This window comes from Anas platyrhynchos, chromosome 5 (assembly GCF_047663525.1).
Source record: "Anas platyrhynchos isolate ZD024472 breed Pekin duck chromosome 5, IASCAAS_PekinDuck_T2T, whole genome shotgun sequence".
Classification (NCBI taxonomy): domain Eukaryota; kingdom Metazoa; phylum Chordata; class Aves; order Anseriformes; family Anatidae; genus Anas; species Anas platyrhynchos.
The window spans coordinates 36,618,822-36,634,064 of NC_092591.1; the positions used below are offsets into that span (position 1 = coordinate 36,618,822).

At 46.1% G+C, this 15,243-nt stretch overlaps 1 protein-coding gene across 10 annotated transcripts in view; it reads left to right on the forward strand.

The window, feature by feature from the left end:
• SLC8A3 (solute carrier family 8 member A3) overlaps positions 1-15,243 on the forward strand; it is a 97,041-nt gene that overhangs the window by 6,272 nt on the left and 75,526 nt on the right. For 5 of the 10 annotated variants that reach the window (XM_072038833.1, XM_038179487.2, XM_038179486.2 and 2 more), the window contains exon 2: positions 12,309-14,120. The exons of 4 other annotated variants lie outside the window; for them this stretch is intronic. In XM_072038833.1, the coding sequence (XP_071894934.1) occupies positions 12,355-14,120 (1,766 nt within the window). In that variant the 5' untranslated portion in view covers positions 12,309-12,354. The remainder of the gene's footprint in view (positions 1-12,308; positions 14,121-15,243) is intronic. One more of the 10 variants, XM_038179489.2, reaches the window with a different exon arrangement.

Genomic DNA, 15,243 nt, shown 5'->3' on the forward strand with positions numbered 1-15,243 from the left:
AAACTTGGGTGATACGAGATAAGCATAGAGGATGCTGCTGGAGTTAGATGTGATGGAGAAATCTCCTGTCTGGGCATCCTGGAGATGGGTGTACTAGAAGATGCCCTCACTTTAATTACCACCTGCTCTGACTCTTTATGCATCGTCTTTCCCTTCAATTTCAACCTTACAGAGTAGTTTCAGGTTCACTTCTTCTAGTAAATGTTTCCTTTTCCCTAACTTAAATAATCCATCTCCCCAAACCTGACCTGACAGATGTTTCCCCTGCAGTGACCCTGCGCACGCAGCACACTTCATGAAACCCTGGCTTCCGTGGGGAAATGCAGCACCAGCAGTGACCCTGCTGGTGTCCCAGCTAAAAATAAAGCCTGTCCCTCCTGGCAGTGTTGGGGTTTGCTTTTAAGTAGGTAGGCAGTTTTGCCCATTGGCTGCACGGTGCTCTTGTGCCAGGCAGAAGGCACAGCTTAACCTTCAGAGCACAGCGGAGCTGCCTTCCCTCTGGGGAATCGCACCAGGAGACTGAAGGTGAGAAGATGCTCAGCTGCGCTGGGTGTGCCTCTGTCACTCCCACAAGACTGCCAGCTTGCTTGTTGCTTGCCTACACCCATCTCCGTGCTGCCTCATGCACCTCGGTGAGTCACGGCCACCCCGCCTTCCCCCAGCTCTGCCCCTCTGCTTTTCCTTCCCAAATTCATGGATTTCTTCATGATGCTCCAGTAATTGTCCCAGCTCCCCGCATCGCACAACAACTCCATGCCTTCCAGCTTCCCAGTCTCCTGACAGCAGCGCTCACACGTTCAGCCCTGCATTTATCCCATGCGTGTGGCTTTCTGACCATATCAGGCCCATATGGGCTTGGCTGCTGGGCCAAGGAGAGTGGCTGGCCTGGTCAGGATGCGGATGCTCAGTTAGGAAGGGCCTTTCCTGCTTTCACTCTATGTGAAAAGTCAGTGAGTTTCATAAAAAGCAGTAAGCAAGTGGATGGAGTATGTTCTAGACCTAAAGGATCCTGGCTGGTGAACCTATGCATGTTTTGAGTATTTACATGCATATGTTTTGCTTTGAGCCTTCCGGTACTTGTCTTAATTTATTTCCTGAGTTCCACAGATGGCACAAATGCACAGCATGGAATTTAAAAAGTTTCTAGTGCTCACTACGTAAAATAACCCTGAGGCTGGGAGCTTTCTGTTGGCGTTACCCTCTGGCTTCTGTTGGCCTGGTTGACCAGCTCCAGCCCTCTGGCCATGGCTGATATCCCAGCAGAGGCCAGGGATGGGCAGGGGTGTAATAAAAGGGCTGAGAAACGTGCTTGGTCATGCAGGACTCCGGGAACTTCACCTACTTGCTGTTGCAAAGAGAATCTGGATTAGCTCTTGCTTGGCTTGGAGCTGGGCATGGGGATGGCCAGAGGAGAGGGCATGGAAGTATCTGTGTGCAAGCCTGGACAACAGGGGACAAGGAGAATAGGCATAGGAAGGGTTACTGAAGAGAGAAGGGTTGTTGGGACACAGGGCTCCAATTCATTGGAAACCCATTTTTATTCATTTGTCCGCTCATTGAGCTCCCACAGCAAAATAGATTCGTTTCAAGGCTTTGCTTGTCTTTAGGAGTGACTGTCCTTTTTGTCAAAGTCCCTTTGTGCTCCCTCGTCTATCTGTTCGTGTCCCTGACTTTAACTAACAAGCAGCGAGGCTCTGCCCTGGGGACCTTCTGCCCCTTCCTCCACTCCTTACCCGCTGGCGCTTGGGGACGGTGGCTCCTGAGCGAAGCAGCCTTCCTGTCACCTGTGATGGTTTTCCTAGATGACAGGAATGACTATTACCAGTGACTGCAGGGAGACTTTGGGGCACTGCTATGGAAGTTTGGCTGGGCAGGAGAGGCTGTCTGGGCTGGGGGAGCAGGGGATGGGCTGAGTGTGGAGCAAGGCTGTGAATGCAGGCTGATTGCTGCCTTAGGTCAAGTCAGTCCTCCGCTGATACTCCTGGTAAGCGAGGGACCCTGCCATTTTCTTGCCTTAGCCTTGTCTTAGGAGAGATTTGGACTTCAAAGCAAGTGGAGCACATCTCTGTTCTAATCTTCTCTTTGCAGAAATGGAGGGAAAGGTAATTTCTGCAGCGCCTGAAGCGGGCCCTGAGCTCCTCTGTAAAGCTGTGGGAGATGTGGGACTGCTAGCATCAATAACAAAGGCTGTGCTCCTCGGTGGCAAAATTTAGGCTGTCCTCACTCTTTGCCTCAGTGACGTAAACAGACCACACAGCGGGTGGCTGCATGGGGATAAGCATGTTACCCAAGCACCAGCATTAAGCCTGTCATTGTACCTCCAGGATGAGGCACTTCAGGAAGCCAGTCCAAGGTGATGCTGGATGTTTGCTGGGATCTGGGGTTGTGGAAGGAGGTTTTTCTCCTTCCCTTCTCTCTTTTCAGTGCCTTTGGCTGATGTGGTCACCTCCCATGACTCAGCTTCTCCCATTGGCAGGACTAGTTTTAGCAAACCTGGGGCCAGCAGGGAGCACAGGGGGAAGGGAGGAACCAGGGGGGATGCTGAGGAGTGAGTATGGTATGGAGATACCTGGAGTGGTCTGAATACAATGGAAATGGTACTTCTCCCACTTTGGGGGGGGGAAAAAAGAAACACATGGTTGTCATGTACTAGGAAATTCTTCTGATACCCAAGTTGCTAAATGTTCTTCACCAGTACCTCAGTTCAGACTTGCTGAGTGCTGGGTTGTAGGTTAGAGGAGTATCACTGCAGGCATGCTAGAAATGGTGAGGGAGGCGCCTCCTTTTCCAACAAGGTGCTTTGTTGTGTGCCCCCAGGCTGTGATGTCTTTGTTGTGTCACCTTTGTGACAGCATATATGTATGAAATCTTGATGTTTTGGGGGGGAATCTTCTTGAAGAATCAAGCCACGTATGGCTTCATTCCCTTCTGGTGTGGGACCTGCCAGTGCTCTTGGCAGGATTCAAGCAGAAAAACTCACGTTATTTCTTTGGAGAAGACAGCAGTGGCCTCCTGTAGTAATCCCTTTGGTTTTCTGTAGGAAAGTTAAATCATGTTTAGGTGGCCAGTGGAAAATATATGAATTCACTGGGGTCAAGGCATCCAATTGGGTTAAAGAGCTGCTCCATTGAACTTATAAATCCTCTGTAAAATCTGTGACTACCTCTGAAATGTCTGGGATGTGGCATGTTGAGACCCTTGGCAAAGGAAGAAATTAGTGCTGTTGCAGAAATTAGTGATGTTGCAGTTGAAACACAGACCAAAAAAATGAATAATCCTGTCCAATAATGCCATAGTGAAGAACAAGTCTCTTCTTGCTTGTGCCATGGAGATCAGAACGGCATATGGCTTCATACAGCCTACAACGAAAGACATCAGAGGTGGGGAGACACAAAATGAAGGTGGGGCAGTGGATGGGTAACATGGAGACTGCTGCCCCTTACTGTAATTGCTGTAACAGCTCCGCTTCCACTGTTTGTGGTCCATGTGATCTCTGCAATTACCATATGGTAAATATGACTTAAGTCTCTAGCAAATAACAGAGCTAATATTAAGAGAGAATCTGTAAACAGCTAGTACATAAATGAACAAAGAGCAGTAAGCAGCCTGGACTCATGAAGAATGAATTAATCATGAGGGATATGATTTTTTTTTTTTTAAGCAGTTGAAGAATTAACAGCTGAAAAACCACTGAAGGATTAAGATATCTAAATTGTCGATAAAAGATACGTGGGGATATGTGTCAGTAAAGGCTGAGGGTGCTGTGTGAAATTTTATTTGAGAACTGCATTCAAATGGGTGAATTTACAGGTTTTGGCACCTTCCAAGTGAAGTGGGAGGTATTTTGAGGATAACCCGTATCTCAGTGTATTTTTCATGTCCCCTGCTGTGATCAGATCCACAGAAGCAGTGAGTGTGTTACAGTGTACTTCCCTCCTCTCAGCTGGAGAGCCCGAATTTGGGTTGAAACTCTGGAAATCTCTGCTGCCTTCCTCTGCATGCCAGCCGGCACGGCAGTCCTCACGCAAGCACCGCCACGCCGGAGACACAGCAAACAGGTGGAGAGGCCCTCGGAAGCGAGCAATTTGCATGCACCAGTCTAGGCTTAATCTTCATAACAGTTCAGTGCCTCATGAAAACCTGTTGTACGAGGGAGCCGAGGAGCGAGACTTCATTTCCTGGCTTCTGCTTTCCTGCTCCAACCAGAGCAAATCTGCTGCTGTTTGGTGGAAGCAGATGCTCCCAGATGCTGGGCTGCTTTTGACCACCTCGAAGAAAGCAGGAGGAGAGCAAGATAAATGATGAAAGGGCTGCCTCGGTTAATTTATAAAGATTAAAATAAACTTGTGTGCTGTGGCCAAAGAATAACTGTGGAGGAGAACAGCTATTTACAAGTATCTGAAGCATGTAAATCTCAGGCAGAGAGGAGAATGGTTGAGAGTGCTCCAAGGACGGGATAATGAGAACTAGCAGCATAAATTTTCTTAATTTCATCCTAAATATAAGGATGACGTCTAAAACCTCTGAGATAAATTACATCATGGCACAGTCTCTATGGGAAGTTGTGGAAGAGCCATCACTTCAGTAATTTAAAACTGGGCTGGACAAAGTACTGGGAAATAATGTTCACAAGGGGAACAATGCAGCAGCAGCCCCTGAGGAATGGACCAGACAACTCTTCTGGCTCTAGTTTGACTAATTCAGTGAAATCTGTGCTAATTGGGCTAAGTAAGAGCCTTTCACATCTACCCTGTTTCTGTGCCTGTTGCGCAGAGGAGTGTAAAAGTCTTCAGTTTTACATAACATGTGCCAAGCTGCTTGTTCTCTACTGCGGTGGTGAAGGCTATTTCTGAAGTGTAGCCTCCTCCTTCCCTCCCCTTGTTGCTTTCTGCCCAGTCTCACACTCCAACATTTACACTGCTTCTGCTGCCTCTGTTCACTTTTAAAATATTTTCTTTCTTACCAAACCATGAGCTGAGCCTTTCCAAATAGAGGGGGGACTCGTCATTTCTGTTGTGTGCAATGTTTTTGTTAAATACATAGTTTCGTCTGTGTTCAGACAAAAAATAAATTGGAAATATTAATTTTTCCTCCTGTGGGGGGAGAAGATAAGGAAGACAGAAGTCTGTTGAGGGAGGGTTGGAGCAGTGTGTGCCCCACTGTCTGGGTGAACTCCCATGGCATCATCCTCAGGAGCTGGCAGGGGAAGGGCTCCCTGTCCTGTTGCTGGATGCCTCAACTCCAGCACATCACGTGTGTTGCCTTGTTCACATGAAATGGGTGTTTTCTGTCAGAAAAATTGTTCAAACGCTTGTTTTTTAAACTAATTCTGTATCTAAGGAGGGTGAAATATCACCACAGCACTTATTCCCCCTCTTCTTTACAGCTTAGCACACCTCTCTGTACAAGTAACTAGCAGCTCCGCAGCACAAATGTGCTGTTGACAACAAATCCTAGGGTCTTTAATTGTAGCCACTGCAGATCTGTTGCTAGACTGCTAAAGAAATGCCACGAGATGCCACTGTCATCTTTCCTCTAAGATCCTGCGAGCTACCAGGTGATGAGTTGCACTCTGATGGTGGCACCTGAACCAGCAGTATAATATGTCGGTGAAGCAGGAACAGTAAATAACACGCCCTGTGTGCTGCCACAGGCACTACATAAAATGTTTTTTACTGACAAGAAGTTTTCCTCACACTGCTGGAATCTTTTTTTTTTTTTTTTTTTTTCCCCCACCTCCCCAAATGGTGTTTGCTGCTCTTTATAGTATAACCAGCAAGACGGGGCAATGAAAGCCTGGGGTCAGCGCCTGCTGCGACCCCGTGCCTTGCTGGGGGGCAGCTCGTGGTGGGGGCCACCAAGTGGCTGAGCCAATAACTCCACTTATTTGTTTCCATCTGCCCTCCAAACCTAATGGGAAAACATTTCAACCTTTTAGCTGGGCCTTTCATGTCATAGGCACAAACCGGGGGCCTGAGGAATGCTCTTGAAAGTGCCTGCCCTCTCAGCTGGGGGCCAGTTCAGACTGCTTTGGGTTGTGTTTTTGGGCACCTAAAGGCTCCAGTTGTGTTTCAAAACACCTCTTAATGCAAGAAAAAGGCTGAGGTTGGATGACCTGTAATGGAGGCTTCCTGGTGGCTTCCAAAAGGCAGAAATTTGCGGCAGTGACTTTTTGCCAAACGTGCATGTGGTTGGCCTGGGCAGCAGGCTCCAGGTAGCCCTTGCTTGAGCAGAGGGTTGGACCAGGTGGGCTCCAGAGGCCCTTCTGGCTTCAGCCACTTGGTGATTCTGTGATCCCCAAAGCAAAAAAGCAGGTGGCTACCTCCCATGTGAACTGGCCACTTGGAAGTGCTACTAAACACTGTTTGGAAAGACAGCACAGAGACAGTGTAGTATTAATGAGAAGGAAAATTAAAATACACCCATATCACAGTAAATAATACCGCTTTTTAAACAGGAGGATGGTCGCTTCTACTATATGTGTCAGCCTAAATGTCAAGTTTTGTTTTCTGAATTTAAAAAAGCTTCAGTTCTGAGGAAAAAATGGAAAGGGTAACGCTCGCTCTCCCTTATCCTGCAGAGCCTCAGGCACATGGACGTGTACCAGGAGTGGAAGAGCAATTGTGCCGTGGCTCCAAAGAAAGCTATGCTGGCCCATGCCGTAAATTAGGAGTGCTCTCAGGAGCGTGACCCACTGAAGGGTTCCCTTTGGTGCCTGCCTGCTCGTCCTTTGCATGCCTGTGCACAGAGCATAAGCTGTGGTGCCGGTGGGACTGGCTGTCTGCCTGCTGGTGGTCTGGGTGCGAGGCTCTGGGGGCAATGGTCTTTGCAGCTCGTTTACCAAGCAAGCAAGGCAGCTGTATTTTTTCAGCTGGGGTGAGAGCGAGGAAGTAAAATGCCCGGCCAGTCAAGTGCAGAGTGTGCAGCACTGGAAGGGGCAATTAAATACGGGCATCTTTATGGGCTAGTTATTTATGGCACTGCTTCTCCAGGAGCATCACAGACACTAAAATACAGAAAAAACATCATGGACCAGTTCCCTAGGGCGAGCTGAGTGTTTGGAGATTGCTCCTAGCTGTCCATGGACTTGTGCTCCATTTAGGTCATCCTCTGGGACGAAATAATGTAACTGGATCCTCTCACTGCAGCACTTCTATAAGGAGTTATTAAACTTCAGTTTTGTCAATTAACGCCCCTTTACCATGCTAGATTACCATACCACTCAAATTAGTAGAGACTTTAACTTGTACATATTACAGAACTTACTACAAGAGCTATTTTTTTTTACAGTAGCTGTTTGCATGATGTTGAGAGGAAAAAAAAAAAAAAAAGCTGCTTTTGACACATATCAAGGGGGTTATTCTGTAGGCAGCTAATTCTGTTTTTGGGCATGTTTCCTGTGGAGTGCAAAACAACCAAGCACCTATGGCCCCCTGCCATAACTTTCCTATAGAGCCAAACTCTGGGGATCTGTCATGGCCTAAGCATGAGTTACGTTGCTTTTTTCCTCGTAAAATACAGCTGGTGTGGTAGTAGGGAGCTTAACTGCTTATTGCTGTACAATATCCAGTGTAAGGTAAGCTTGGGGTTTTTGCCATGTTCATATCAGATAGGTGCATGCCATCAGAATAACCACTTAAAACTTCATATGTGATTGAAAATTTGTATTTGTCTGACAAAATGGATCTAATTACATCACTCTAGCTTTTGGACTGCAGGTAAATCCTGTTGTAGTGATGAAGACAGGGATAGATGGCACTTGAATAGAGATGATTGAAAATATACTTTGTTTTGTGTTAAATATTTTTTATGGATTTATTTGTGAGGAGTGTGAATTAGGAATAATACTTATGTGAAAACTAAGTTATTTGGTGTTCTTTGACAGAAAGGCTATAATTTCCTTTTTTGCTGATGCTTATCAAAAATGTGTGCTCAATCAAAAAGCTTTTATGTGTTTTGGAGCTGAGGAATATGAGGTAATTTTTTTCTTTTTCTGCCCTGTTAATAACAGCCCTGTTATTAAGATGAACCTTATTTCTGTCTCCTCCAACTTAAGAGCAGGACTCTAAGATAACACAAATAGCAGTACCATATCTGCTCTGCACTGGGACAGATGCTTGTCAAGCAGACAAAGCCCTGGGTCCTGAGATGTCTGTGTCTGGACCTCGAGCATCGCCCACGCCTGAGTGGGGCTGACCCAGCACTCCTATCTGATCCCCAGCATTTCCTGCCTAGGCTGGAGTCAGGGGGAGAGCGGATGGATGGCCCCAGATGTGCTCAGTGCCTGATTTATCTGGGGGGTAGGAGGGAGAGGGAGGTTTCTTGTCATGAATGCTTCCTTTTGAAATTATCCTTGCCATTAGAGTTATGTGAGGAGCTGTAAATGCTAAAGTACAAGGGATCTACACAGCCTTCCCAGCTTTCTGTCTTGCTATGGGTCTGCCAGCAGACAAACCCCCAGTTTTCTGAAACTCAGCCATTATAAAAGATGTAAAGAACTTCACAGTTGTCCATTGTCATTTTCTACTGTAGGCTTAATAGTGGCAAGCATGGTCCCTGATACTTTCTGGACTATGTCCATAAGTATTTCAAAAACGGATCTTTTTATTTATGGGTTTTATTTATGGATCACGTGGCCATTGTCAACCCTTGTGGAAGGAGTTCCCCCTGCTAAAAAAATACTGCTTTGTGTTTTCTCAGAGCCTTCTTACTGAACACCATCTCCTTCTGCTGCACTGGTGCGTTCAGCTTTTGGTCTCTCTTTGGCACTGATGGGCTGCTCTCATAACTTGTCCTACCAGGCAGGGGGCACTTCGCTCAGTACCACTGCCTTTATTTGCAGGTATTAAATGTGACAACGATAGTGGGGCAGAGATCTGTTTGAGATGTCTGAGAGCAAAGAGGTGGGGGAAATCAGCAGAGTTGTGATCTCAATGGCATAAAGCTGAAGATCACGCAATGCCAACTGACTTTCACACACGGGTCCCCTCCTGAGGTTTCTGGACAGAGCACTGGGGGTACATCTGAGCACAAAGTTGCATCTTGTATAAGCAACCTTGCTGACCTGGAGCTACAGAGCAAGTTTTAACTCTTCAATCCTCTGCCTTCTGAATGTTAGAATTGTTACTTCAATATTTTATTAACGGCAGTTTTAAAATTTAATAGTTTTATTCCGAGTTGTGAAGCACTTTTGCACTGGTTCCCAAGGGGGATGGGAGGAGTCAGAATGCTTCCCTGTATTTTTCAGATGGGTTAGGTTAATGCTGTTCATGTTAATGAAAGCATATTAAGATCTTATTAGGCGGTGTGTCCATGGGCAAAGTTCCTGTTGATCTCAGTGGGGAGTTTTGTCTGTGTCAAAAAATAGCAGGATGGGATCATTGTTGTATCATTTTAGAAAATAGTTGTGACCTCCACTTAACTTTAAAATGTTTGTCAAGGCAAGTGAAAACCAGTGAAAAAAATGCTTTCTCAAATTCTGAGGTTTTAGCCTGCAACCATTAGTCTGAGTCTGGAGGTCCAAAAGCATACACAGAGGCTGACCTGACAGAGAGTGTTTTTGAAGCAATACGCAATTAGTTTGAGGAATAGTAGTGGAATTATCTTCTGTTTAAAATCAAATTAAAAACTGAACAAGGGCTGGGGTGGCCCCTGGTTGTTTTGTGACATGGCTGGCATTAGAAGCCATCACAATGTTACACGAGGTGGACATACAGTATTAATGACAAGGTGGTCATACCATAGAGAGGGGGTAGCAGTGATTTATTTCAGAGGGCAGTTTAGTCATTGTGCTATTACTAGACAGGGCTCTGAATTTAAGTGATGCTTAGACTCTAAAGTCATTTTTGAAACCAAATTTAGGTGCTTGAGTCACATAGATGGCTCTGAAATGACTCCTGTCTTTCTGTCAGACGTTTCTACATGGCTGATCCTGGAAGACACTGTGCCTACTGGCTGCTGTGCAGTTAACTAGCCTCTGGAAGCTGCAGGAGTTGAGAGGTTGGTGGATACCTGCCAGCAATTGCAGTACAGAAAGTAGTGATGTGCCCGGGGTGCACTGGAGCCGCTGTGCACGTGCAGTTGCTCTCTGCATGCACCTGGAGCCAGGGGCACCTGGAAAACGTCATCTTACCGTGGATGTGCACACATCTACCTCACAGCCCATCGCTGCTCATCGTGACTCTGGCCCTTTCTCAGGGATTTCCCTGAGCCTGGTAAAATACCCTGCAGAGAGAGAGGGAAAACAGAATGGGAGTGTCAAACTGAAGCCAAGTTGTTTGTGCTGGGTAGCTCCATCTTCCCTGTGAGAAGGGAGATGATGAGAAAGCTGGGCTGCCCAGCAGCCCTCCCTGCGGCTGAGGTTCCCCTGGTCCCCAGGGGCTGGGGTAAAAAGGAAGAGAAGTCAGCATTTGAGAGAGAAGTAGGCTAATGTGGGAAAATCTGTCTCTTCTGAATTAGTCCAGGTGACATGAAGAAGTATATTATTTTTTCATATCAAGGGTGTCAGATATGGATTTGTGATCCTGATACTGCATAATCAATTCTCTCCCCTCTGCTGTGCTCTGTCAGGGATGGTTTTGTTCATTTGCAGTCCTTGTTCACGCTTTCCTTCCTGTTTTGCTTGTCTTTATAGATTTTTATCTGAAAGTTGAAAACACTTTTGTTGACATTGGGAAGATCGCACCCGCTTTTGGGAAGATGTAAGCAACACAACATAATGATAAAACAGCCATTTGAGATGCCTTTGTTAATGCTGATAAAATGAAAATGTTGCCTGGAATACATACAGTGCAAGGGGATGGGGAGGGGAGAAGGGGACCTCCTCAAGTGTTCAGGGACCCGTTCATCCCTTTGAACTGTCTCTAATGAAGGTTAGGTGTGTGTTCTAAATTGTCTGTACATGCTCTCTGAACCATGGAGAGAGATGGGAAAGGACAAAATTCCCTCTGGAGATGTGCATCTTAAATACATCTTTGGATCAGAATGGGGCGGGGCAGGAAGGATCATCCCCTGGAACTGACTGTCTCTTTCCTCTGACTACAAAGGGAGCCTAGGCGACTTAATTTAATTTACTGCTCAAGATTTAGATAGTTACAGCAGGGGAAATGAATCCCGGTCCTACTGATTTAGCAGTGCGATGCTCAATGAAAGTTAGTGGGAGTTAAGGCTCTTGGACCTTCCAAATGCTTTAGATAATGCTGCTATTAAGTTTGATGTTTCCTGTGAGATACTTGGCTGTGGCTGGACTTACAAATGTGGTTCTTAGCTAAGCCTGAGACCAAATTCTTCCTGATGTTGGGTGTAAAGGAAGGAGAATAGTGTGGTCCATGAGAAAGTGAAGGGCTGAGATTCCAATTTTAATTGGTACAAGTCCTACAGCAATGTAGTCCATAAGTAACAGAAGGCACTATTGTGCTCTGACATGCCCAAATCTACATGAAACATCAATCAGCTGCTTTGTTTTTGCCTGGCATTTTAGCTTAGAGATTACTTTCATTTTAGAGGGTAATTGAAAATACGTCACTTTCTTAGGGACACAAGAAGAGTATTTGTGGGTACATGCATTTTGCTGTGTCTTGTCAGTTCATGAGCATAGGTCTTTGTGGTGTTTTTGTAGGTTTCTGTTACCTTTTAAAGGTAGGATTACTGATGTAAAATGTGATCCTACAGATCAGAGTGTAAAAGCTGGTGAGAAATGGCCTTTAGAGCTTTGCCAAGCACAAGACCTCTTCCCTATTTCCCCGGTGACATCTTTACCTCCTGATGTGGGGTCCTGCTCGTCAGAAGGTTAGGGGAGCCCTGGGACCCTTCTGGACGTTCTGCAGCCTATCAGGAGGTGCTGGCTATGGGGATGTTTGGCCACCAAGGTACTCCATAACTGAATTATGTCTTACAAATGAACTTCATTTGGAAATTGCTCACTGGCCTTAAATGGTGCATCTTATGTTGGTAGTGATTCCCTGACTTGTCCCTAATTCCCTGAGTTCTGGGGAACACGGTGGCATCATTAGGAGAGTGGCAGCTGAGCACTCAGTACTCCTATTGCATACATTGTAGGTCAAGTGCAGGCTATTACATAGTTTTCCTCTGAGTCACTTTTTTAGCAATTCATCTTCATCTGCTGGGCATGTAAGTGCTGCACTGTGTTAGAGTCCCTGCTAAATACCTTCTTCAGAGTGACAGAGAGACAACCTTTGCATCTCTACCAGTACTCTTCCATGGTGAGATACTGAAGTGCATTTGGGTAAATGTTGCATCTTTATTTTCTCTCATGCTTCCCTCCCCCCTCTCTGTTTTGTTTGTTTCAGGTTCTCGGCCTTTTTGGATCTACACAGTGGAAGTTGCATCTTGTGTATGGCGTGGTTAAGCTTGCAGCCTCTCACCTCAGCCTTCCTCCATTTTGGGCTGGTTACTTTTGTGCTGTTTTTGCATGGTTTGCAGGTGGATGCTGGCCTGACGGGAGACTCAACCAGTTCAGTACAAAACAGCTCGTGTTCAGGATCTTTTGACTGCAAGGAGGGTGTTATCCTGCCAATATGGTACCCAGAAAACCCATCCCTTGGGGACAAAATTGCCCGCGTTATTGTGTACTTTGTAGCACTGATCTACATGTTCCTTGGAGTCTCCATCATTGCAGATCGTTTCATGGCATCTATAGAGGTCATTACATCGCAAGAGAAAGAAATCACAATTAAGAAACCCAATGGAGAGACCACAACGACCACCATTCGGATTTGGAATGAAACTGTTTCCAACCTGACCCTCATGGCTCTGGGCTCCTCTGCTCCTGAGATCCTTCTATCTCTGATAGAAGTGTGCGGGCATGGATTCATAGCTGGAGACCTGGGGCCATCCACAATTGTTGGCAGCGCTGCTTTCAATATGTTTATCATCATTGCCATCTGTGTCTACGTGATCCCCGATGGGGAAACCAGAAAGATAAAACACCTGAGAGTTTTCTTTGTCACAGCTGCATGGAGCATTTTTGCTTACATCTGGTTGTACATGATTCTCGCTGTCTTCTCTCCGGGTGTGGTTCAGGTCTGGGAAGGTCTGCTCACACTTTTCTTCTTTCCACTTTGTGTCCTTCTGGCTTGGATAGCAGATAGACGTCTGCTTTTCTATAAGTACATGCACAAAAAGTACCGTACTGACAAGCACAGGGGTATTATCATAGAATCAGAAGGCGATCACCCTAAGGGAATTGAGATGGATGGCAAGATGATGAACTCCCACTTTCTGGATGGAAACTTAGTGACTGTGGAGGGGAAGGAGGTAGATGAATCTCGCAAAGAGATGATCCGAATCCTTAAGGATCTGAAGCAAAAACACCCAGAGAAGGACTTGGACCAGCTGGTAGAAATGGCTAACTACTATGCCTTGTCTCATCAGCAAAAGAGCAGAGCCTTTTATCGCATTCAAGCTACCAGAATGATGACAGGGGCTGGCAATATTCTGAAGAAGCATGCAGCTGAGCAAGCCAAGAAGAGCACCAGCTTGCACGAGGTGCGGCCAGATGAACCTGAGGAATTCATCTCCAAAATTTATTTTGACCCATGCTCCTACCAGTGTCTTGAGAACTGTGGTGCTGTTCTCCTGACAGTGGTGCGCAAAGGAGGGGATGTGTCCAAGACCATCTATGTGGACTATAAAACAGAGGATGGCTCTGCCAATGCTGGTGCTGACTATGAGTTTACAGAGGGGACTGTTGTCTTGAAGTCAGGGGAGACCCAGAAGGAGTTCTCAGTGGGAATTATCGATGATGACATCTTTGAGGAAGACGAGCATTTCTTTGTTCGGCTTAGTAACCTCCGTGTGGTTGAGAGTGAGGAACCTCCAGAGCTTGGTAACTCCCCGTACCCAAAGGCCATACTGGCTTCTCCTTGTGTGGCCACAGTGACTATACTGGATGATGACCATGCTGGCATCTTCACGTTTGAGTGTGATGTTATACATGTCAGTGAGAGCATTGGTGTGATGGAAGTCAAAGTCCTAAGGACATCAGGTGCTCGGGGTACAGTCATAGTGCCATTTAGGACAGTAGAAGGGACAGCAAAAGGAGGTGGAGAAGACTTTGAAGACACTTATGGGGAGTTGGAGTTCAAGAACGATGAAACTGTGTAAGTACCCCATTCATTTCTGTTTCTGGGTCTAGTTTTGGTGCTTAACCCCACATTTTGCCTCCATTACAGGTGAACGCTGACAAGGGACAGGCTCCTTTCTTCAGCTTTCCTTCAGTTTCCCTACTTACCTCTTTCAGGCAAGAACCGACAGCAGGATTTAGGAGAGTCATTCCCGAGAGGGAATGACAAAGTGAAGCTTAGAAATACTGCAGGGGGTAGGATGAAAATACATCATTTTCTGAGATCCTGCACTCAAGCTATGGGTTAATGGTGAGTTAAGGTAGAGGGAAAAGAAAAAGAGGGAGGTTTTAACTGGCTGGGCAAATATGGGAAAGCCTCTTACTGCAAACCAAACTTGGAGGGCACAGGAGTTTCTTGCTATCCCAAGATGAAAAGTTGACAACAGTTATTCCCAGGCAAGCAAGAGCTGCTCAGTAGGTATGGGGCTTTATTTTCACACGAGCAACACATACCTTACCACATACCTGTGTCCTTAGGCTGTCTGTGCAACTCACAGATCTGTGTGTAACCTAATTCACAGCGTAGGCAGAGCTGCAAGCTGTTCTGCTGGACTTGTGCAATCCTTCCAGCCTTTATGTCCCCATGGTCTACCCATATTCCCCATGTCACCTTCTCTATGATCTTCCTATATCTATTCTTTTACTACCTGTGGTTTTTCTCCTTGTAAAATACCATGGCAATTGGCAATAATGGTCTAAAGCACTGCAGCTCTCAGTCTGTCCACGTGGCTCCATGACCCAGTGTTTTCATACAGAATAAAGAAGGGAAGCAGAATAGTCTGCACCAGTCCTGTTAATTCAGCACTTTTATTGCGTACAAAGTAGCTGATATGAAGCTAGGAAGTAATAAAGACCAGAGAGGCGATAATGTCTAATTGCTTTAAGTACCTGCTGTTAACATTAGTGGGGAATGAGAAAAATCCCTTGGCTGAGCAGGGAGAGGGAGGGGGTGTGAACCTGGTGCTAAAACTCCCTAGTGTTAAGTGCCTAGGTTCCTCTTGTTAACACCTAATCGCTTGAGCCATCAAAGGAAGAATTGTGCAGACTTGCAACTGGCATCAGAGAAAGGAAATCTTTGTACCAAGCCTCCCTTTACAGTA